Genomic DNA, 24,621 nt, shown 5'->3' on the forward strand with positions numbered 1-24,621 from the left:
ATTTTAGAATTATATTCGATGTCTTTTGAGATATCACGTTTTTCAAAAACTTACGACACCTTGTAATATGCAAATGAAGCAACTATGACCTAACGTATGTATATTTAACCCAATTATAATATTGTGGCCTCCAGTAGCATTTGTACTTCTTCATTTAAATGCAATGTAAACTATACTATACAGGGTGCTTTTAAATGAAGGAGCAAAAATGGTACCAGTGAATGTAGAGCCAAAAATAAGAGGATTGAAGTAAAAATACCTTATATGAAAGTTGCACCCCTGAGGCGATATACCCTCTTAAAGGAGGGGATTGAAATTCACATTTTAATTTTTTTCTTTAACATGAGGAATGCTAGAGACACGAAACTTGGTATGAGCATCCTACTAATAAAGAGAACTTTTCAATATTTGTTCGATCATTGGCGTATTTTATAAAGGAGTGAAACAGTCGACACCATTGCAATATTTTATTAGAAATTTTTTATACGATGCAAATTATTTATTTAAAAATATTTATTGGGAAGACTGATTTATTGCGCAACTTTTTTACCTCTTGTAATTTTTCAATAAAACCGATAGTTTTCTAGTAAAAAAATTAGATGCGTTATCGTTCACTAAAGGGGTAATTGTGAAAATTTGTAAAAATAAAGTATAGCGTCATAACAAATAAATTGAATATGTATTGTTTTCCATTCTTAAAAGCACTAAATTAAACTGTCACTGCAAGAGACTAACAACAAATTGACAGCTTAGTTCTTTGTTTTGAAGTTTTGCTAAAAATTCCACAGCTACCCTCGCAAGAAATTACATGATTTTAGGTGATTACACAAAAAATAGTGGACAACTTAAAAACTAGAAGAGATAGGTAGAAAACCCTGATACTGTTCGAAAGAGAATAAAATTGTGAGAAAATAGAAAAACATACAGGATGTTCCATTTAAAAAAACACTTATGAAGGTTTGAAGTTAACTAAACTGGGCATTAAATTTTTAGCACCCTGTATGCAATTAAGCCACTTTGAAAGTATGGATGAGAAGCTTAGGGGTCTAGATCTCGAAAACGGTTAATTTTAGGAATAGGGAAACTTCACAAGTCCACCTAAAATAACACGTAGAATCCAAAATTCCAATATATAGGGTGTTCCATTTAAAATAAGCAAGTTGATAGCGACTTCCGGTATAACTGGAAGTGATACGTGGACGCCATTATTTTAGTTCAGAAGGGCATGACCGAAAACCCGGTAATCGAAATTTTCAAAATTCAGATCGAAGTAGTCTCTGAAATAATTCACCGTGAGACACCCTGTAGCTGTTTAATTTTAGCCCATAGTTTCCAATTATTTCGTATAATTTGAAAAAGATTAAATTTACCTTTTTGTTTAAAATTGTACTCAAATTTTATATTCCTTTGCAGGAAATTCCGATATAAATATTTACATCGGCAAGACTGTAACTAGCGCCCCCTAGAAATGACTGCAATAGATAGCTTATTCATAAATGTCACCTTAAAAACCACGTATAAAAATTCCTTAAATTTCCAAGGTATAATCGCACAAATTTAAAATATTACAAAAAATTGAATATTTTTTTTAACAATAAAACCTGTAGAATAAAAAGAAGCAATCTTTAATTAAGCCAATTATCATGCGACATTGGTAAGTACCCCCAAGATGTGTACAATAGTTAATGATACACCCTGTATATATTTAAAGAAAAAAATAACATTTTATTATATTAAAATAAACTACTGAACTAGAATATTTATATTTCAAAAATTCTGAATACAAAATAAGAAACTTCTTGGCAGTTTTTCCACGTTTAATTAAAAATATCTTACAATTAACATATTCCACAAATCTACCAAGTTATTTCAACTAAAAACAACTATATTGACTGACATATTTGGTAAAAAAGTCATTAATAGTGAAAGGAAGGTAGCTAGTATTACCACTAAAACTTTATTAATAACTTAACAATAATCGTAAACAAAAAAAAAGTTACAAAAAAACTGTATAAGTATTCCTTTAGAAAAAGAACTATTCTAGGTCAGGAATGGGCTCATCATCCGAATCGCCACCTTCATCGGCATCTAAGTCATCAAAATTAGGTTTGCCACCACCAGCTCCTAAAAAAACATTTCGTATACAAAAATCAGTAACATATAAAAAAAAGTTTTCAAGTCAACATTTCGAACAATTTTTTGTGGTTTTTAACCGACTATCTTCATATTGGTACTATCAGTTTTAGGTAAACAAATATTTAATAAACAAAATTGTTTGTGTTAATATGAACTTCAAAGAAGATAATGACGACTAGCACACATTTAGATATTCCTTATTAAATTTTGATCAACAACTTACCTAGTCCTCCCATTTGACGCATCATTTCCTCAAAATCTCCCCCTCCCATTCCTCCGAGACCCTCATCGCCAGAATCATCTTCATCGTGCCATTTATTAAAATCACATTTCAACCAATGATGTTTTTTCTTGTCTGATGTAAGATAGGGCCAATAAGGTTCGTCCTGGTTGGCTTTAGCTAGGACTATTTCGATACACCTTTCCCTATTAAAGCTTTTACTTTTGTCTGGATCTATTTCTTTGTACAATGATATTGTGACTTCATAATCTTTTTTTTCTACACCACCCGTTCCTTTGAAGAATACCGAGTCTTTGCTAAATCTAAGAGACGATTTATTTTATTTTATACTCTTACAAAAGTATATGCTGTATACTTACTTAATTTGTGGGTCTTTAACGTCTTCTAAATTTATCGTTAAAAAGACTACTGCAGATCTCTGGGCCCACATAACGGGTGGAGGTAATCTGAAAAAGTGAGGTTAACGGACTCATGTTAGCAAAATCAATAATCAGCCTTCCTTTTTGAATGTAAATAATAAAAATTTCTGAATATAATTTATTGAAATAACGGCAAGGAAATACAAAAAAATTTTACAAAAGAAACATTCTAAAACAGAAACTTCTAGAATCGATTCTAACAGTTTTGTAACATGGCCGCGTTTCAAACAAAAGTACGCAAGTAAACTCAATTTAACAAGTACCTAATTATTTTACGGAGATGTAACAGGAACCGTTTAGAAATAAAATGAGTAAGGAAATTGTTGGCTACTTACGTCTGTTCAGTCATTTTGAAGCTATTTTTTAAATTTCAAATAAATAAGAAGTCCACCTATCTACGACTTTACCGGGACAACTGATCAACTGACTGAAGTTAGCGTTAGAGCGTTGCTTTTCCGCAATGTTTGCAGGGTTGGTGGTTTGATCGATGGCCAAACAACACCAAAGAATTTATGAAATGAGGCGCGAAGAACCTACAAGAAAATGCACAAACAGCAAAACGAATTGATTGACAGACGGATATACTTCAGAAAGAATGTCAAACGCAAAATTGTTTTCATATGGTTATGCACGGATTGCTAAAGTAAAGAAACAAGAAATAAATAGGTATCAGATGAGTGTTTCTGCTGAGTAGCAAGACACGTTATCTGTTTTCAACTTCTAAAGGCAATGAATAATCAGTAGCGCCGCGTGTGAATTGGGAAAAGGGGTATTTGGCTGAGAATGGAGAATAAAATACTTGATAAATTTTAATATTAATAAAAAACTAAAGTCGCTAAAGATTTCGATTTGCAGTTGCACTATGTTGTCAAAGGGCAAAGGAGGGATATGAAATACATTTTTCATCCACAATATTAAAAATTATTAAATTACGACTTTTTTTATAAATTGATCAAAAACAGCGCCATCTCTTGGTTGCTTATTTTCGCGAGTATCGCAGTATGAACAGGGTGACCAAAAACATTAAATATACTTTTAGAGGGAAAAATAAAACTACTAGAGATTTTCTTCATTAACGCACAGGGAACGGCACTAGATTTTTATTTAATATTTGGGTAAACCTTTTCACAATTTTATATGAAAAATACTTTTAAAAACAGTAGGTATTTTTGTGTGTTTTTAAATGGAAAATAGGTATGTTAGATAGATTGCAACACCAATTTTGTTGACAAAAAAACTATACAAAATGTTCCACTTAATCCTCGACAATCATTAGCAGCGTTGAGTGAGAAATACTTTTTCTCTTTCTCACTCAACGCTGACAGTCAATAATTTGTGTTTGCAGGGATGTTCTTACATTACAAGAAACTAACACAGTTCTTAAACAGAAACCTTGAAATAGTCCATAAGCAAATTGGAATGATTTTAATATGTTAATTATAGTACCGTAAATAGATTTCTGCGATTGTTTCTTTCTAGCTGTTTTGTGGCAATTTTACATATGTACGTAGTCAGAGGAATTGATACATTTTTTGACCTTGAGTTAATTGTTGTGTAATCTAGGTACCTACTCTAATTTTTTAACAATTTTGTAGTTAATTCTGATTATATTTTGATTTGAAGATATACAACAATGCGCATGATAAAAAACATTAAACATTATTTAAATTCGTCTGGGTCCTTTATTAAATTCAAGATGTTCAAGTCCAAATAACTTCACGAAAGTATTCATGATGTCTTTCATGAATAACATAGAGTATTCTAATTTTCTTCAGAAAATTCAGAAATTCCAACAACCTGTATATATTTTGTGGCCCAATTTAAATTTCAACCACTTCGCCTAAAAGCAATATTATTTTACAGGATTTTCTTGTAATAAGGTATGTTTTTCATAATAATAGTTGTATATAGCACAGCTTAAGTTATAAAGGGAATCGGGTACTTATTCCATTTAATATTTCAAGTTGACCTTGACTTGACCTTGACACTTATGGCCAAGGTCAAATGACAGGTCATCGGCATATTCTACAATTTTTATCTGAAACTTTTTTGATATTTAATATCTTGAAAAGATATCAAGGCGGTTTGGGCCTTTTTTGGACATCGTGTATATGAGGGTTAGGTACTTAGTCGTTTTCTATTATCCATTATCACAAAGTATTATTTATATGATTAGGTGCTTTTTCTTTTGAACCTCGATTGTGGTATTCTTCTGAAATATGAATTATTGATCAGTTTACTGGTTTCAAAGAAATCCACCAAATTTAGAACAGTGAAGTGTAAAACCAAACCTCCTGTGGAGAATTAAGAACTTCCTAAATTTAATAATTACAAATTGTCAGTATAAACCAGCTATACAGGGTGTTTATTAAGTATTTGTACAAACTTTAAAGGGTGAATATTTGACTAATTTTAAGATAGAAAGTTCATATGAACATGGGTCTGCAATGGCTTGGTTCTTGAGATACAGAGCGTCCAAAAAAAAGGGCTGCTTTCAGCGACAAATACTAAGTGTACCTTTTGTACGAAAATTTGAATCGAAAATAGGTATGTTTAGTCAAAAATGACATACAGTGCGACATAAAAAGTTATGGTTATTTATATCTAGGTACAACACTGTATGTGGCGCCCTCTGACATTACACAAAAAAACTAAGTAAATATTTTAGTTTCCCATCATACTCCCAGTTTCCCGAATTTCGTCAAATTGCCATGTTATATTGAACAAAAACATAATCAAAATACCAAACTAAAAAATTTTTTGGGTGCTCTATGTCTCAAGAACCAAGCCGTTGCAAACCCATGTTCATATGAAGTTTTTATCTTAAAATTATTCGAAGATTCACCCTTTAAAGTTTGTACAAGTACCTACTTAATAAACATCCTGTATATTAATACGTATAAAAGAACTAATCTAACCTAAATTTATGTAGTATCTAAGTCATATAAACATTTTTATATGTACAATACAATAATACAAGTGAGTTCCTACAAAACCTGAATTTTACAATTTTTTAATTATCTAAATTTAGTACAATTTTGCATTAATAATTTCTTCCTAACTAACCAATGGCAGTTGGTGAAAATTAAGGTGGTATTGTTTATAATAAAGCATATATAATTAGGGGTTGTCGAACCTGAGATCTCGAAAAAATTTGCACATATATTCGCAAAATATATACAGGTAGGGCCATTTGTGTGAGAAAGTAATATAACTCTCTTGTAAGTAACACTGAAAAAAGTTTATATAAAAGTTGTACAGAATCAGAAAACCTAAAGGACAAAATTAATTTGAAACACAGGGCAATGAGTAAAAACGGGACACGCGAAATATTACATTTTTTAAATAGACCACCCTGTATTTTTTTAAACATATGGATTTCTGAAAAAAAGTTTGTATATGGCAATATAAACAGTTTAACATTTTAGTGCGAGGTTGCCAAGTTGTGTAGAAAATTATAATAATACAGAAAAAAAGTTTATATAAAAATTATACAGAATCAAAAAATCTAATCTACAAAATTAATTTGATACATACAAGGCGATGAGTAAAAACGGGACACGCCAATATTATATCTTTTAAATGGAACACCCTGTTTCTTTTTAAACATATGGATATCCGAGAAAATTCTATATATGGCAATATGAACAGTTTATCATTTTAGTGCGTGCCAAGTTATGTACAAAATTCTTCAAAATTTTTGAAAAAACATGACCTCGAAGGAAGTTGTATTAACTTTCAGCTACTAACACTTGGAACAAAATAATTAGACAGAGTTACAGGCAAATGTTAAGACAAAGGCTCCTATATTAGCTAATATTGATATTTTATACAGGACATTTTTTATAATACGATAATTTTTAGAAAGTTTAAAATTGATTTTCTAAAATTTTTCAAATGTAACACCCTGTATTTTATTGTTCTGTTTTATTCACATATCGGTCCACTTCAACTTTTATTAAGCATGTTCTATATCTAAAATTGTTAGTTTTTAAGATATAACAACATTGAAAAAACTTAAATTTTTATTATTTGATAGAAAACCACAAATAAATATTAAGTAATAAAATTAACTCAAAATGGAATGACAAATTATAAACTAACAAGTGACCCAATGTAACAGTTTTTTTCAAAGCTGTTTCGTGCTACCCAAAATAATAAAAATTAGTTTTTTCCAGAAATGTTGCTATATCTTAAAAACTAACTTTAGGTGTAGACTATACTTAATAAAAGTTGAAGTGGACTGGTATGTGAATAAAATAGAACAATAAAATACAGGGTGTTTGTTCCATTTGAAACATTTTAGAAAATGAAGTTTGAACTTTCTTAAAATGAACCTATTACAAAAATTGCCCTGTATAAAATATCGATATTAGCTAATGTAGGAGTATTTGTCTAACATTTGCCTATAACTCTGTGAAATATTTTTTCTCCAAGTGTTAATAGTTGAAAGTTAATACAACTTCTTCGAGGTCATGTTTTACCCGCACTAAAATGTTAAACTGTTTATATTGTCACATACAGAATTTTCTCAGGAGTCCATGTTTAAAAATATACAGGGCACTCCATTTAAAAATGTAATATTTGCGTGCCCCATTTTTACTTATCGCCCTGTGTGTTTCAAATTAATTTTGTCTTTTAGGTTTTCTAAACTTTTTTTCTGTATTATGAATAACAAGGGAGTTATTTTACTTTCTCACACTAATGGCCCACCCTGTATTTTTTATGAATTAGTTAATGCAAACATCCGTTTTTTCTCAAAATTGTAATTTTTTGTAATGTTACGGCTTTATGAAATTTGAAAAATAAAATGCTTACCTATACCAAATCGAAATTAAATTGGCATAACTACAAAGAAAATTTAATTTTGTGAAAAATATTTAAAAAAGTCTGCTTGTATGTTGGTTATGAAAAATTATATATATTGCATATAAGTGCAAACTTTTTCGAGGTCTCAGGGTCGGCAACCCCAAATTTTTATTTTTTTCGCATTGTGTGAATTCAGAAATTATATTCTAAGAAATGACATAGGTCCCCCCGCTTTATTATACAAAATATTACACTTTAATTCTCAGCAATCCTCACTGCCACTTATGTAGAATATATATTTTAGCAAAAAAATATTCTACTACATACATATTTGTAAAAAAATGATTTTAGGTTATTACGTACATATTCCCGTGACGTAGAAACGAAGCATTTCTAGCTTTTTTGAAAATATTTACTTTGTCACAATCGTTTAGTGAACAAATCGGATTTAGTACAAACTAGGGGTTGAATAACCCCAAACATGCAACAAGTACTGTACCTTTCTCGGTAGGAGTACCACGTGCTATCGCGGAGTACCAATTAGAAAGTATACAATTCGCGGCAGGTAGTTATGAATCGAGAATTCTGTCATGCCGCAGTAGTTTTTCACGATTCACGCGGTTTAATGTTACTCGCGGTGTTTTAATCCGACTCCGCAACGGTCTCCCGAAACGGTACGAGATCCAAAGGTTATCAACTGCCGGGAACGCTTTTGTTTATTGATACTAATTGGCCCATCTAGGCGGGTACAACGTCGCGAATATTCACGTATTAATTTCGTTTTTTTTACTGGCATGCTCTGATTGCTCTTCGCTAACGTCAGGCTGTGCTGCTTCTTTTTATTTTTGCGTACAGACGCGTTGGCCTTGCCTGAAAACAATTGAGCCAGTTCTGTGTTTTCAGTTGTTTTTTAAATCAGTGCGCGTCTCGTAAACTTTTTTAGTAATTAGCTATGGGATATCTTTGTGATTTGTGATTACTGCAGGGAGGAATACCGAAAAGAACATGTCAATATTTAAGGATAATAGTTGGGTGAGTGTCATGTTTTCAGTTCACTGTTTATGCATGGATAATTTAAAACCAAAGGTTTGAACTTTTGTTGGTCGGTAGTTTTTGATGTAATACCTAGGATTAATTAATGGTTTGTCTCGATTAAGAATTAAAGTGTAACAGAAACGTTTTAAATTGCCGTGAAAGTGCTGTTAATTTCTGGAGAAACCAATTGTTTTTCTTCTCTCTGCATATCCTGGACGCTTGTCAACTTTTATACAGGGTGTATCGTACAAAAATCTGGAAATTTCGGAGTAGATAGATCAGTGAAAAATAATTTTTGTGCAGTAAAAACTGGTCTATAATTTTTTTTCTTGGGACACATTATTTTTGAGATATAGTTCAAAATGTTTTTTTTTAAGTTTTTGCGGTTGCAATTCCAAAACGATTTAACGGAATGCAGTTTTGTTTTAAGAAAAGTTATAAAAATTTCTGAAAAACTGTTAAAACGCTTTTTTTTAAAGAAATCTACGCTAGTGAAATTTTTCTTATTGTCACAATAAACTTTTAGCACATATTATTGTAATATGTGCTTTTAGTATATTTTGAGATAATAAATTTAAATTGTCTAATATACTTTTAAATAAGAAATAAAGTTGTAGATAGTTGGAAATACTAACTTATTTTATTGAGCTGCCATTTAATTCGATCGAAATTATTTCATATGTAGATTGTAACAAAATTAAAACTTACTTATAACACAATACATCAAATAGCAAAATAAACAAGATATTTTCAATTTAGAAAAACTATGGCATAAATCATAAATCTACTTACTACGTGATCTGTAGAAGATAGCCAAAATGTAATCCAGTCTATTTGAAATTAGCCATTATACAATTTGTTCAGTCTCAGTCCATTAATTATACAGGGTGTCCAGTAAAAATGTAACATACCTACTTCAATTTATTATTCTAGTTGTGTTGGGTCAAAATAAACCGATTAAGTTACCTTAATACAATTTTGCCTCTTTAAAAAGTTGAGGGCCTTCAGAATTTTTTCATTATTATTATTTTTTCAAGATAACTCCTTGATTTTTTAAGCTTTCTTCATGAAACTTGGTATGTGAGGGTTTTAAGGTAGCAAGTTTTAGTCAAATAAAGTTACGTTTTAAAAAACATCTCTGTAATTTCTTTAAATATTTGCAAACAAAAAAATATCACAGAAACAAAAGACTGTTTGAGGTGTTCTTATCTAACTATAAGTTTTAGGTAAAAACCATTTCCATTGAAATAACTTCTAATAATTATAAAAAGTGACGAAATTATCTTGAACAATTAAACTGCCAAACTATTAGACTATGATTACATTATTTTACTTTCAAAGATAAGAAAAAAATTTAACAAAATGATATAAGTTTTCATGTACTTATTACAATCTTTTTTATTTTTGCGTGCATAGAATTTAGTAAGGAAATTTGTCAGTCTAATTATGGGACTCTCGATTTGATGACTCTTCGAAATTTTTGAAAAATTAAACAAAAAATTTGTGAATGTGATAAAATTTAGAAACAATCCTCACTCCATAAGTTTGCAACTATTTGCACCTAGTTAAGAATGACATACTCAGTAGATATATAAAATATCAATTATTTATTCCTACATGTTTGGGAGGTATTGAATAAAAAAAATCCTTCTCAAGAGCAAATCTTCACTGGGCTCTAGCACTCTTTTATATTCTCGGGTTCATTTTAGCCTTCTTTCTAATGTTTCTTATCTATTATAATAGTTATCCGATATCTTGTCCATCTTCCGGCTGGTTAGTTATTTTGATAAAAAATCACTCATTTTAAATAGGTATTCTCTATACATATAAGTAATAATTTCGTTAGTGATTATTAACTAAAGCAGTTTTTTCAGGATCACGAAATTCGTGACATTTTATTTTTAGTCATTTATAAGATACCTATATTTTTATTGCTTAGATTGCAATAAAATATAAATGTATAGTGTAATGGGAAAATCATGCTTGTGCACACATTAATGTACAACTTATTAATTGTCATCTAACAAATTTCTCACATTTTGCAACTTTAAATTTATCACTTCCAGGTAAACTACAGTCGTGGACAGTAAAAATTTTCCGAATAAAACCTTTTATTGTCCACTACAAAGTTTAACATTTTTCTTGGTGTGCAAACCAATTGTTCTTTTTATGTTGATGGTACTTAGTGGAAAGTGGGTACATTTGTTTGCTTTTTCTGTTACTAACCATTATTTAGGACATGAAACTTGTTAATTTGTTTATACACGTCAAATCAAACGTTTGCATTAGTCTCTGTGCAACACACTATCTAATTGCTCGCGTTTTATCTTGGCAGTTTGGCGTTATATTGATGCTAATCACTTGGCATTTACTCAATGATAGTGTCAGATTTGAATTATTGGATAGCAGTATATAATTCGATATTGCATTCGGCGTCTTTGTCAATTTTTACTGATGACTTTGTTGAAATCGCTTAATAAATAACAATTCACGTGTCTTGAGAAACGAGAGACATATTGCCTTCCCTACCTTTTCATAGATCTTTTTCCATTTTGAGTTACAACTGTTGTTATTGTTAACAGCTCATATCAAGTAAAAAATTAAAAGCAATTAATAATCCGCTGTCATTATTTTTTAATAGCTAATCAAGGATAAAGATATTGCACTTATTTATTAAGAAGAAAACTATTCAGATATATCTAAATCATTTATAAATAAGGTTCCCCGTAATTAAAATTGTTTGTAATAATTATTAATAGTGTATTGCATAGATCGATAAGTAATAAAAAAAGAAATAATCCAAACCGTTTTAACAACCCAATTATCAATTATTTTTTTAACGTAGGTTGAATTTTGTAAGTCAATTGGAAATATCTGGAAAATCAAACGATCAATGCAATTTTACACATATTTTAATGTAAAAACTTAGAATAATATAAAAAATCGACCTTTATTATACAAATTCACTGTACTTCGTCCTTGAGTAATCCACCATTCTCTGCTGATGAGGACTAGTTACTCCGAAATATCGATGACAGTTGCAACCTTTCGAATTCAAGCTTTTTTGGTTCCATTAACCATGACCTTATCGATAAAAAATTATTCCCATTTTTATATCCATGGTAGATGTCAAAATTTAACACAAACCGTGCTTCATAAAACAGTTCGTATAGATACCTACATTGACGATATTACAGTCTTTTATCGGAAGATCCCCGTTAGAGTTATTTAAATAAGCTTACAATGAATTTAGTTAATAGCAACTCACCTGTTTGGTTGCATAATGTTACATGCATTATCATTAATGATGAATAGGTATTGAAATATTACCAGTTTTTTTTATATACAGTAGAATGAACATCAAGGTGAAGAAAACAACGCTTATGTAGGTACTTAACAAGTGTAGATATTCAAGAGCAGATGTTAGATATATCGAAAAACGTATGTAAAAATTAGAATTGTAACTAGTGCCAACTAACGATATATCGTAATGATTTAACTGTGCAGTTAAACATATGTAGCACAAATTTATGTGCACACCAAACAATATTCTATTCACATGTTAGATAAACCTGCATATTTGACATGTGCAGTTAAAAATCACTTAGATTTATTCCATAATAGCACAAATATTTATTTAATCTAAACGATTTTCCGTCCACACGTCAGATAAATCTACTTTAACCTGTGTAGATAAATTGTAACGACATGAGTGTGCATACTAATTTATTCAATCCACACGGCACGAACATTTGTTACAAACTAAACGAGTTTCTATTTGCACATCAAGTAAATATGCACAGTTTTATCTGTGAGAAAACCGTTACATTTTACCTGTGCACCTAAAAATCACTACTATTTATTCTGCACAGTTTGATATGTACAACTAAATATTAAAGATATGCAGTAAACATCACTACGATTTATTTCATTGACATGGCGCAAAAATCTGTGCATAAAGTAAATGATTTTCTATTCACACGTCAAATAAATCTGCACAGTTTGATTTGTGTGGGTAAATAAACGCAGGTAAACTGACTACGATTTATTCCACCTAAACAGCAGAACTATTTGTGCAAATTATACGATATCCCGTCCACACGTTGAGGATATGTAAATAAATCGTTATCATTTAACTGCGCGGGTAAAATCACCACGATTATTGTTTATTTGATCCACATGACACACATATCTGTACAAACCAATCAAGTTCCCATCTGTAAATCAAATAAACCTGCACTGCAAATTGTAATGATATAACTGTGCAATTGAAAATCGCTATAATTTATCCCGTCTAGCAAGCATAAATGTCTGTGCAAACCAAACGATTTCCCATAAAAGATTTCCCAGATAAAACTGCGCCGATTAATCTGTGCAGATAAATTGCGTAGTTAACCATGGCCATGATTTATTCCATCCGCATGAGACAAATATTAGATATACCCATAATACTAGATAAATAGATAAATCTGTACAGTTTTTTCTGCTCAGATAAATATTACCGACATAACTGTGCAGTCAAATATCACATATGGTTTATTCCTATGTATACAACAAATATATGTGAACATTAAATTAATTTCCCATGCAGATGTCAGATAAACTTGCTCACATTGATCTATGCAGATACATTGTGACGATATAACTGTGCAATTAAAAATTGCATTCGATTTAATCCATCAATATCGCACCAACCAAATGATTTATCACGTCAGAATAACCTTCACATTTTGTAACGATATAAGTGTGCAGTTAAAAATCGCTACGATTTATTATTTCCCATAGCACAAATATTTGTGCAAACCTAAAGATTTCCCATACAATGTCAGAGAATTGTGTACAGTTTGATCTGTGCAGATAAATTGTAACGATATAGCCGTGCACCTGTCGCTGTTTTATTTTATCGACACGGCACAAATATACGTGCAAACCAACAGGTTTATTACCGACATAACTGTGCAGTGAACTGTGCATACGGTTTATTCCTATATATACAAGAAATATATGTGAAAATTAAAAGATTTCACATGCATATTCCGGATAAAGCTCACATTAATCTATGCAGAAACATTGTGACGATATAACTGTGCAATTAAAAATTGTATTTGATTTGTTCTATCAGTATCTCACCAACCACATGATGTATCACTCTCACGTCACAAAAATCTTCAAATTTTGCATAATAAGTGTGCAGTTAAAAATTGCTACGATTTATTACATTCCATAGCACAAATATTTGTGCAAACCTAAAGATTTCCCATACAATGTCAGAGAATTGTGTACAGTTTGATCTGTGCAGATAAATTGTAACGATATAGCCGTGCACCTGTCGCTGTTTTATTTTATCGACACGGCACAAATATACGTGCAAACCAACAGGTTTATTACCGACATAACTGTGCAGTGAACTGTGCATACGGTTTATTCCTATATATACAAGAAATATATGTGAAAATTAAACGATTTCCCATGCAGATGTCAGATAAACTTGCTCACATTGATCTATGCGGATACATTGTGACGATATAACTGTGCAATTAAAAATTGCATTCGATTTAATCCATCAATATCGCACCAACCAAATGATTTATCACGTCAGAATAACCTTCACATTTTGTAACGATATAAGTGTGCAGTTAAAAATCGCTACGATTTATTATTTCCCATAGCACAAATATTTGTGCAAACCTAAAGATTTCCCATACAATGTCAGAGAATTGTGTACAGTTTGATCTGTGTAGATAAATTGTAACGATATAACCGTGCAGCTATCGCTGTTTTATTTTATCGACACGGCACAAATATACGTGCAAACCAACAGGTTTATTACCGACATAACTGTGCAGTGAACTGTGCATACGGTTTATTCCTATATATACAAGAAATATATGTGAAAATTAAAAGATTTCACATGCATATTCCGGATAAAGCTCACATTAATCTATGCAGATACATTGTGACGATATAACTGTGCAATTAAAAATTGCATTCGATTTAATCCATCAATATCGCACCAACCAAATGATTTATCACGTCAGAATAACCTTCACATTTTGTAACGATATAAGTGTGCAGTTAAAAATTGCTACGATTTATTACATTCCATAGCACAAATATTTGTGCAAACGTAAAGATTTCCCATATAAAGTCAGATAATTGTGTACAGTTTGATTTGTGCAGATAAAAATTTTTAATGATATAACTGTGCAGTTATGGCTATTTTATTTTATGGTCACGGCACAAATATACGTGCAAACTAACAGATTTCCTATGTACGTTCAGTTAGATCGACACAGTTTTATGTATGCAGAGAAATTGTAATGCTATAACTGTGCAGTTATTCCGCCCGAAAGGCACAAATGTCTGCAACCTAAATATATAAAGACAATTTGCACAGTTTCATCTGTGTCGATAAACCGTAACAATTTTTTATGCATGAAAACATTAATAATAATAATTAGCAAAATATATTAACTGTATTCTCATCCGTGTGAATATATGCATCGAATACTATTGAAATATAGTATTTGAAACATTTTTTTGTTAGTTTATGATTATTTGTTTTGTGCTCAGGTCGTGGTTTTGTATGTTGTAGTGCATTAGTGTGTGAACAAATAACATAAATCTAAATACTTGTATGTTTTCGTTATACCTAACCTGAATTCCTAATGTTCTAAATGTGCTAATTGGGGTTTTTAAAACTGCGTCGTTCGATAAATAAACGTTATTAAAGTTCCATTGGCGTGGGCAGCATTCAGCGAGGTAAAATGTATTGTACAACGCTAAGTTATTGTTAAGTTGGCTTCCGTTGTTGTCCTACTAATTGCGGATGTGTCAAATGATAACTGTAGGTCGTCGCGTATGTATTTTAAACCCAGTGAATGAAACGGCTGAATCACTTATTAATACTGTGTAAAACAAATACCATGATAAGATTTCAAAGGAATAGGAAAGTTTTGGCATCTTCTGGGCTAGACAAAAAGTTGATGGTGTATTTTTCTTTTATGAAAATCATGTGTTTGTTCAAATGAGACTGACATTTTTTAAATGATCATCCAGGCAATTAGTATAAAAAGAGTTATTCGAAAATGTGAAAATTGAATGTGACGTACCGGGTTATTCAAGTTGATGATGGCCCTGAAGAGACGAAACGTTACATATAAAAATTGATTATGCTATTCTATAGAGGGCAAAAAGTGGCCACGAGAAAGTGTTCTTCTTTTTTCAATATCACCTCAAACAAGGCTGAAATGAAACAAAAACGGATTTCCAAAATTTCGTTTTTTTTCAAATATTTCGAAAACTAATCATGTTAGTTTTGATTTTTTAGAGGCGTAATGTTGGTCCCCTGATTACGCAACTTTGCCCCCATTTAAGCTAGTTTGTATCTCTTACCGTTTTCGAGATCCCTGTAGTGAGATACATTCGAAAACACGAAAATAAATGTGATAATATTTTTAGTTTTTGTGATGTAACCCCAACTTGTGTGGTTTTATATGGAACACTCTGTATTTTATTTCAAAAACGGAAGGAGGGTTACAAATGTATCCCAAAAATATATACTTTACTTAATATTTTTTATGTAGATTTGCGGAAAATATAAAATTTTCAAAATACCAACGATATTTAAATTTTCTGACTGAGAAGGCTTTGAAAACAAACAAGTTTGACTTTTAACATCATTCGAAGCGTGTTAACACAAATCGAAAATAGTTCTTTATTCAAATAAAGACAAATACAATTTAATAAAATGTTAAAAATCACTTTAGATCGCGCACTTTAAAAAAGTTGCTAACGGTTCTAACATCTGTTTGTTTTTTTTTGTGTTGGATAGGTATAGAGTAATGTGTTTTTTGTATTTCGTATTTGTTTGTTTTTTTTTTCAACGTGAAAATTTGAGTTAGGCAAAAGTTTTTCACAAAAGTAGCTTGACTGGAGTAAGGATACAATTTTTTTTTGTAATTCGACCAACTTGCACTACTTACCTATCGTTTCCAAAATTTCCATGGCGAGCATGCTGATAACGTAAAACCTACTTGTATGTTTGAGATTTATCAATTGATAAAATTGTAAGCAGGACTTACGTATCCTGTTTCTAATAATAGCCATATAAAGGATCTTAAAATAATGTAATTATATTTCTAAAGAAGGATTTCCCGATTTTTTAATTACTTTTTGATATGTAATTGCAAGCAAGCTTTCCTGGAACGACCATATAAATTAGGATCATTGATAATACTCAATGGAGATAAATATAGACGTTGTTTGTTCTTATAATAATGCAATGAAATAGATGCAGCTGCTTAGGTGATTTGCTCGTTGCAACGTGATGGATAAAAATTACCTAATATGATTTTAATCAGACCCTAATGAAGTAAATATTGTCAAAATTACCCAACAACTTCAACTCATTGTATATTGAAATGAAAGTGTTACGTATATGGCTCAAGCTGATTGATCTTATAAACTAATATTGTTTTGTTAGATCAAATTTAAACACAATAAAGCTAGATGATATATGAATGTTACGTGATAAGTTGCATTAGTCTTTTTTGGTACACCTTCTGTCATACTAGATTTGAATGCTGGAAAATAAAAATTGTTCATATATTTTTGTCACGCTCAAAATGAATACTGTTAGTATTGATATCAAAGCTATTCACTTGTTTCAATCATTTAGTCAAGCTACAGTTAACTTTCGATGATAGCTTTGAACTTTTCCACGATAATTTCGCTAACATTGTTAGCAGGTACAATGGCAGAAAATGACAAACGATCCACGACCTTCCGGTGACTGAAAAACTTAAGGTTAATGTACAATCTCGTGTCTACTGTAACGACCTTTCCCCTTGTTTTATATTCCTTTAATCTTCTAACAACTTTATACGTTAATTCTTAAAAGACACTTGTATTTTCCCAGTCAATTTATTTCTTTGACTTTGTTAGACTACTAAAGTAATAACCAGAACCTTTGGTGTTCTGCACTAATCATAGAGGACTCCTTTATTATATACCTAGCATATACCTACAACATAATTAAAATAAATGTCTTCATAGGAGTCATCGTTCCCTATAAAGTGCCATATTTGTAAATGTGGGAAGCAGTTTACCCATTTATGTAGATCCTACACATTATAATAAATTTCATCTACAGATAAGACGGATTTGGATTTACTAAAGTTTAATGGAGACTATTCTTGATATAAATGGTAAACGGGATTTTAAAAACACTTTTTTAATGCCATAGGTGGGCAGGTCTAGGCAATAGCGTAATCTTAACTATTAATGTACTTAAGGTTATGGTAATCGGCCCTGTAAGTGATTCAGAATGCTCAAAAAAATGTTTCATTATACCTATGTCTCCAATTTGTTTTTTAGGCCAGGAAATATAGAGTTGGACTCGACTTTTTGTTTCGGCAAGCTGAATTTATCACTATAGATGATAAATATTATGTACAATAACGTATTAGTTTCCACAGTCATAAAAATGGGGGGAAGATTGTTTCCAGGGTGGTTAATTGTATAGTTTTTACGTAAATTCACGTTTTTCGCTTATAACTTTTTTCCGTTCATTTCCAGGAGAAAACAGTAAAGTACTTTTTTTCGTCTTCAAAAGACCTACAAAACTAACCCTCGAGCATAAACAAATATTGACTAGATCAAAAGTTATAAACAGATGAAGTTTATTTATGACTTTTTGAATTAAACATTTATAAACTGCGTTATTAGCCCAGTCGGGTTGTCATTTAACCGGGAAAAAATTAGGGACCACAATTTTATTGTTCTAACCTTTAGGGGGGATCAATAGTAGTGTAAATTCAAATTGCGACTGAATTCCACCCCTGCGTCAGCCGCCATCTTGAATTTAAGGAAAAATCGTTTTTGCTCAATATCACGGCCATTTTCAACTTTACAACAAAAATGGTTAAGGACTTATATTGTTGCAAATGCCATTTGCTACAACTTTGTTTATTACAAATTTTATCGTGCGATCGATATTTTTCAAGCGAAGGGGGAAAATAGTGACAAAGTATAATTATTGAATTATCTCATTTCTTATTGACTTTACGACATAAATGTATATCGACAAAGTTGGAAAGAATTATATTTTCTACAATTTTGATCTCTTTAATTTTTTCGCTATAACCAATATCTAAGGTCCTACGCTTGCGGTAAAAACGCGAGCGTAGGACCTTGCGGGAGTTGGTTTCAAAGGAATTGTTTTTGCTCAATATCTCGGCCATTTTCAACTTTACAACAAAAATGGTAAGGACTTAAGTTATTGCAAATGCGATTTCCTACAACTTCTTTAATTACAAATTTTATCGTGCTATCGATATTTTTCATGTTAAGGGGGAAAATAGTGACAAAGTATAATTATTGAGTTATCTCGTTTGTTATTGACTTTACGACATAAATATATATAAACAAAGTTGGAAAGAATTAGATTTTCTACAATTTTGATCTCTTTGATTTTTTCGCTACTACCAAAATTTAAGGTCCTATGCCTATGGCAAGCCTAACTAAACTCAAGGGATCAATATTTCATAGGTCTGACGTCTCCGTAAGCGTAGGACCTTAAATGTTGGTAGTAGCGAAAAAATCAAAGGGATCAAAATTGTAGAAAATATAATTCTTTCCAACTTTGTTTATGTACATTTATGTCGTAAAGTCAATAACAAACGAGATAATTCAATAATTATACTTTGTCACTATTTTCCCCCTTAACTTGAAAAATATCGATCGCACGATAACATTTGTAATCCCTAAAGGTTAGAATAATAAAATTGTGGTCCCTAAGTCTTTCCCGGTTAAGCCCTTTTTTTGTCTAACCCGACTGGAGTATATTATTACCAGAACGTTTTGGCATCGCATTCTCTCATTCTTTATCACTGTCTAATAACTCACACGAAATCTGGAATCGGTAAGTTGAACAGTTTACAAGTTACGGCCTTATAAACAAATGAACTAATTATTAGTCCCGACGATCCCGAGGATCTTCCACAATCGCACTGATTTTTTCATGGTAGATTTCATAATAATACATTGAAAGCTATCTTTTTTTTTTAATTTGCAACCTGAATTTTTTTTAATTCAAATATATTATTTTCAGTTATAATATCACAAGAGCATAGAAAATATTCGATTATACTTCCGAGTTACGAGACGTATTCTGCGAGTGGTGTTTTAAGGATATACGTCGAGTGAGGAGGTTAGTATAATCGAATATTTTCGTTTGCTCGAGTGGCATTCGATACGATTACATAATGAATTAACTAACTTTATCGGTTACTAGTTCCATTTGTTTTTTGACGTTTATTGACAAATGTTAAAACTATCGTTACCATGACATAGTTCACATTGTTGGAGGAGGCGAAACACCAAAACGGTTATACCCCGTCGTACATAGTAACTACGTAAAATTTGTAATTGCTATTGGCTAAATTTCTAATGAATTATATAATCAAGAGAATTTCGCTTATTTAACGGCAGGACTATAAATATTATCGTCATTTTCTTCGGACTCGCTGTCGTTCGCTTCCCCCACCCTTCTGTCGCGCCACGGCTCGCCGAAAATCAAGCGACTCACTGACTTTGGACAATATTTCTTATGCACTTAATACACAAATAAAATATTTTTACCTGGAAAAGTACTCGGGTTGCCGGTTATGACAGTATTTTTTTTGCCGCTACCAACCTAATTTGTTTAACAATCGGTCGTCAACTTTGACAGTCCGTTGTTTTTCAACGAATCTTGACGATTTTTTTTTAACTTAAAGCTCCTTTCATAAGCTTTCCGAACATGAAATAATATATAACTATATCACGCTCGTATATTTCATTTTGTAACTAAGGCTAAAAAATTTAAAAAAATTTCCAGGTTGCAAATTTCAAATGAAAAAAATCAGTGCGATTGTGGAAGATCCTCGGGATCGTCCAGACTAATAATTAGTTAATTTGTTTATAAAGCCATAACTTGTAAACTATTCAACTTACCGATTCCAGACGAAAAAAACAGTACTTTACTGTTTTCTCGTGGAAATGAACGGAAAAATGTTATAAGCGAAAAATGTGAATTTACGTAAAAATTATACAATTAACCACCCTGTAAACAATCTTCCTCCCATTTTTATGACTGTGGAAACTAATATGTTATTGTACATAATATTTAGCATCTATAGTGATAAATTCAGCTTGCCGAAATAAAAAGCTTATTTTCCTGGCCAGCTTATTCCTGGCCTATTTGGAACAAATTAAAAGAGAATAGTTGTACTTAGGAATCTAGGACAATTTAGATTTGCGCTCTTAATCTATCTTTTAATCTATTACAAATGCGTTCTAATAGGATACAATTAACTAATTTAAATAAAAAAAAATGCCCAACAATCAATCAATATTAGCGCGTGTCAACTTTTTGCATTGTAGAGATGAAGAATATATTTGGTACGGACAGGTGGGTTGTAACCCTGAATCGCGGTATGGACTGCTCGTTGTGGTCGACCTTAAACTTCAACATTAACATTTTTCAAGTAGCAGAGAGTGTCCTTTTTTGTATGGGTTCGGTTGTCAACAGAATTGTAAGTGGTATCTGCTGTACATTGTCGACAAAGCTTAAATAAAGTGACTATCATTGTCAGGGAAAAAAATATACATTTTTTTAGATCAGTAGAGAGGCAGAATATGATTAAAGATATGTGTAGATGTCGTCTGCTAGTTCTTGATCAGAAAAGATTTTATATGCCTGCTAAGTAATACTGTAACACATAACGCACCTGCACAAGATGCACAGATGCTTACATTTATGGTTAATTTTCTTAATTAATTTTCTCGAAAACAGAAGCGTTCAGACCATCGGTTGCTTAATAAAAGTTGCTCATTTTCGTGCCCCCTATCACCTTCTTCACCTTCGTCTATTCTTAAAATTTCAAGTAAAAAATTGTAACCGTTTCTAAATAAATATAGATGAGTATAATCAGCACCTGCACAGACAGCATAATTTAATAGAAGTAAAAGTAGTTAAAAGCAGTGTCAATGTTTTATTAGTCTCAGCCTTTCAAGTTCACATTAAAAAACATTATGAATATAAATGGAAATTTGAATCTCATCATGTGCTATTGATATTAATTTTATGTGTGAAAGCTAAGAAGGTTCGGTTAATAACCATATAAATACAATACCCAACACATCTTTTTAATGAATAAGAAATCTCTTTGCATTAATGCGTTTCGAGTAATATGTTATTTCTTTAAGAAATGTACTTATAAATATTATTAAACTTTTTAATGAATTTTCACTTGTACATACTGACATACTATTATTTTTTAGTCTTGGAAACAGTTAAACAAAAGAAATCATTCAAATATGAAATACAGGGTAGCCCATAGAAAACGTACCGCAATGCAATACAGGGTAGTAAAGAACTTTTCGGCAAAATCCAAAAACAGGTCAAATTTGTTTCTGAGGGGGATAACTTTTGGCTCAAAAAGCATACCAAAATCTTCAACCCCCTAAGTGGGGGTGCTATCCCCTACATTTTTTCAAATGGGAATGGGGGACAAGTGGGGAGTCATTAGAAAGGACTTTTAATTCTCTATACATCGATTCTTACTTTTTGAAAATCGATTCATTATTTTAGAAAATATGCAGCTTTGAAAATACGAACAATATTTTTGACGAGAAATGCGAAAATCGATTTAATTTTACTTCAAAACTTACGGTATTAGTCAAGTAAATGCTGAAAATGTTGTCCGCCAACTTGCATACAATGATACAGGTTGTCTTCAAACCGTTGTCGAACATTCTGGAGCACTTGCGGTGTTACTTCGCGACATACATTAATGATTCGTCCTCGCAGATCTTCCAAGGTATCAGGTGGAGTGCTGTAAACTTTGCTTTTAATGTGCCCCCAGAGAAAGAAATCTAAAGGATTTAAGTCGGGTGACCGAGGGGGCCACTCAATTGCACCTCTTCGTCCTATCCAGCGTCCTGGAAACGTCTCATTTAGGTAATTGCGCACATTGAGCGAGTAATGTGGAGGAGCTCCGTCTTGCTGGAAAATCAGTTCGTGTTCATTGTAAGCAGGGTCGTCCTCTATGATATTTGTTAGAGCTGGGTCGATGACATTTTGTAGTAAATCCAAGTACATATCGCCTGTCAAATTTCCAGGAAGGAAAAAAGGACCTACAATGGAATTTCCAAAAATACCTGCCCATACATTCAACTTCTGGGGGTGTTGGGAGTGTGTCTCATGGAAAATCCTTGGATTGGTATCAGCCCAGTAACGACAATTATGGCGATTCACTAAACCATTCAAGAAGAACGTACACTCGTCCGAAAAACACACATTAAAGAGGAAATTATCGTTTATCGCTCGTTCAGTCATTATTTCGCAAAATTGCAAACGACGATCAAAATCGTCTTCATTTAGCTCTTGCACTAGCCGAATCTTATAAGGATGGAATTTGTATTTTTTTAATATTCGTTGGACACTTGTACGACTCACTCCTGTCGCAGTAGCCAATTGCATTGTACTCAGCGTACTATCCATTGCCACTTGCCCCAATACCGCTATTTCCGTAGGTTCATTTAGTACCGGATTTTCAACCTGCCTCTTTTTGTTATGAACGGAGCCAGTTTCGCGAAATTTGGCCACCAATTCGCGAACAATTTTTCCAGACGCATGTTTCTCAGGATGCCGTTGGTTGAACAGTTCGGCGACCCGATTTCCGCATTCATTGTTTTTGAAAAAAAGCTCAATAATTTCTACTCTTTCTGGAATTGAGTACACCATAATTAATCAATTTAAAAGACTCGGCAGTATTGGTACTCTTCAACTACAAGTCACAAGACAGTTATCTAGCAACTTCTTGTGGCCTATCTAAATACGAAACAAAAAGCGGACAATTTTTTGCTCACCAAAATCAGGCTAAAGAATTCGCAAATCAGAAAAAAAAAAAGAATTCTTTTGAAGGAATTTACCAAGCTAATACCGTAAGTTTTGAAGTAAAATTAAATCGATTTTCGCATTTCTCGTCAAAAATATTGTTCGTATTTTCAAAGCTGCATATTTTCTAAAATAATGGATCGATTTTCAAAAAGTAAGAATCGATGTATAGAGAATTAAAAGCCCTTTCTAATGACCCCCCACTTGACCCCCATTCCCATTTAAAAAAATTTGGGGGATGGCACCCCCACTTAGGGGGTTGAAGATTTTGCTATGCTTTTTGCGCCAAAAGTTGTCCCCCTCAGAAGCAAACTTTACCTGTTTTTGGATTTTGCCGAAAAGTTCATTACTACCCTGTAATGCCTTGCGGTACGTTTTCGATGGGCTACCCTGTATATACTTAACATTGTTTAAATCTAATTATATATCAATAACTGTTTCTCCTTGTTAGAAAAGTAACGTACACATTTCCGTAATGGTATTTCACGTTGCATGAAATATTACCTTGTTATTTTAAAGGAAGTGTTTTTACTACCATTCAATTAAGGGAAAAATTGTGATGTAAACGTCAATTAGAAATAGCAAAACACTAAGCACCATAAACACCAGTTTAAGCAACAGCGAACAGTTTATTTTATCAAGGACTTAATTCGTTATTTTGATCGAATGAGGGTGTCAAGTTTTAAATACATAGCCAGGTTCGATATCTTGGAAATATATTTTCCATTCACATCAATTCTAGATTTTCAGTTCGGCAGCTGTAAGTTGATTCAATATATCTTTTACACTGATAGAAATTTCAGTGCAACAAAATCCTTTCAATATATTTGTTAAGTTGACAGACACTAATTATAAGTGTCAAAATTGAGTTAGTAAATAATTCACAAATTTGTATAATTACATTAAGATTTAGCCCACTATAAAGTCAATAGCGAATTTTTGTGTTGACTTTTGAAGTCCGTTTACATAGCTTGGAATATTTTTTGAGTTTAAAATATTGTTGTGTCGTTCATTTCGCTCCCACCATTACCTGATAG

General features: G+C 31.8%; 1 protein-coding gene across 1 annotated transcript; it reads right to left on the minus strand.

Annotated features, from left to right (window-relative positions):
- Window positions 1-1,747: 1,747 nt before the first annotated feature.
- LOC108917060 (co-chaperone protein daf-41) lies at window positions 1,748-3,240 on the minus strand. The gene is made up of 4 exons (XM_018723490.1): window positions 3,132-3,240; window positions 2,737-2,823; window positions 2,360-2,679; window positions 1,748-2,124 (listed from the first exon to the last, which is right to left on the minus strand). The coding sequence occupies exons 1-4, from the start codon at window positions 3,143-3,145 to the stop codon at window positions 2,036-2,038; spliced, it is 510 nt and encodes a 169-aa protein (XP_018579006.1). The 5' UTR covers window positions 3,146-3,240; the 3' UTR covers window positions 1,748-2,035.
- Between the last annotated feature and the right edge of the window lie 21,381 nt (window positions 3,241-24,621).

This window comes from Anoplophora glabripennis, unplaced genomic scaffold (assembly GCF_000390285.2).
Source record: "Anoplophora glabripennis isolate ALB-LARVAE unplaced genomic scaffold, Agla_2.0 scaffold69, whole genome shotgun sequence".
Lineage (NCBI taxonomy): Eukaryota > Metazoa > Arthropoda > Insecta > Coleoptera > Cerambycidae > Anoplophora > Anoplophora glabripennis.

Coding starts and splice junctions, on each gene's coding strand:
- LOC108917060 (XM_018723490.1), bottom strand. Junction 2,680..2,736: donor GTTAAAGACCCACAAATTAA/GTAAGTATACAG, acceptor ATCGTCTCTTAG/ATTTAGCAAAGACTCGGTAT. Junction 2,125..2,359: donor GCGTCAAATGGGAGGACTAG/GTAAGTTGTTGA, acceptor ATGTTTTTTTAG/GAGCTGGTGGTGGCAAACCT.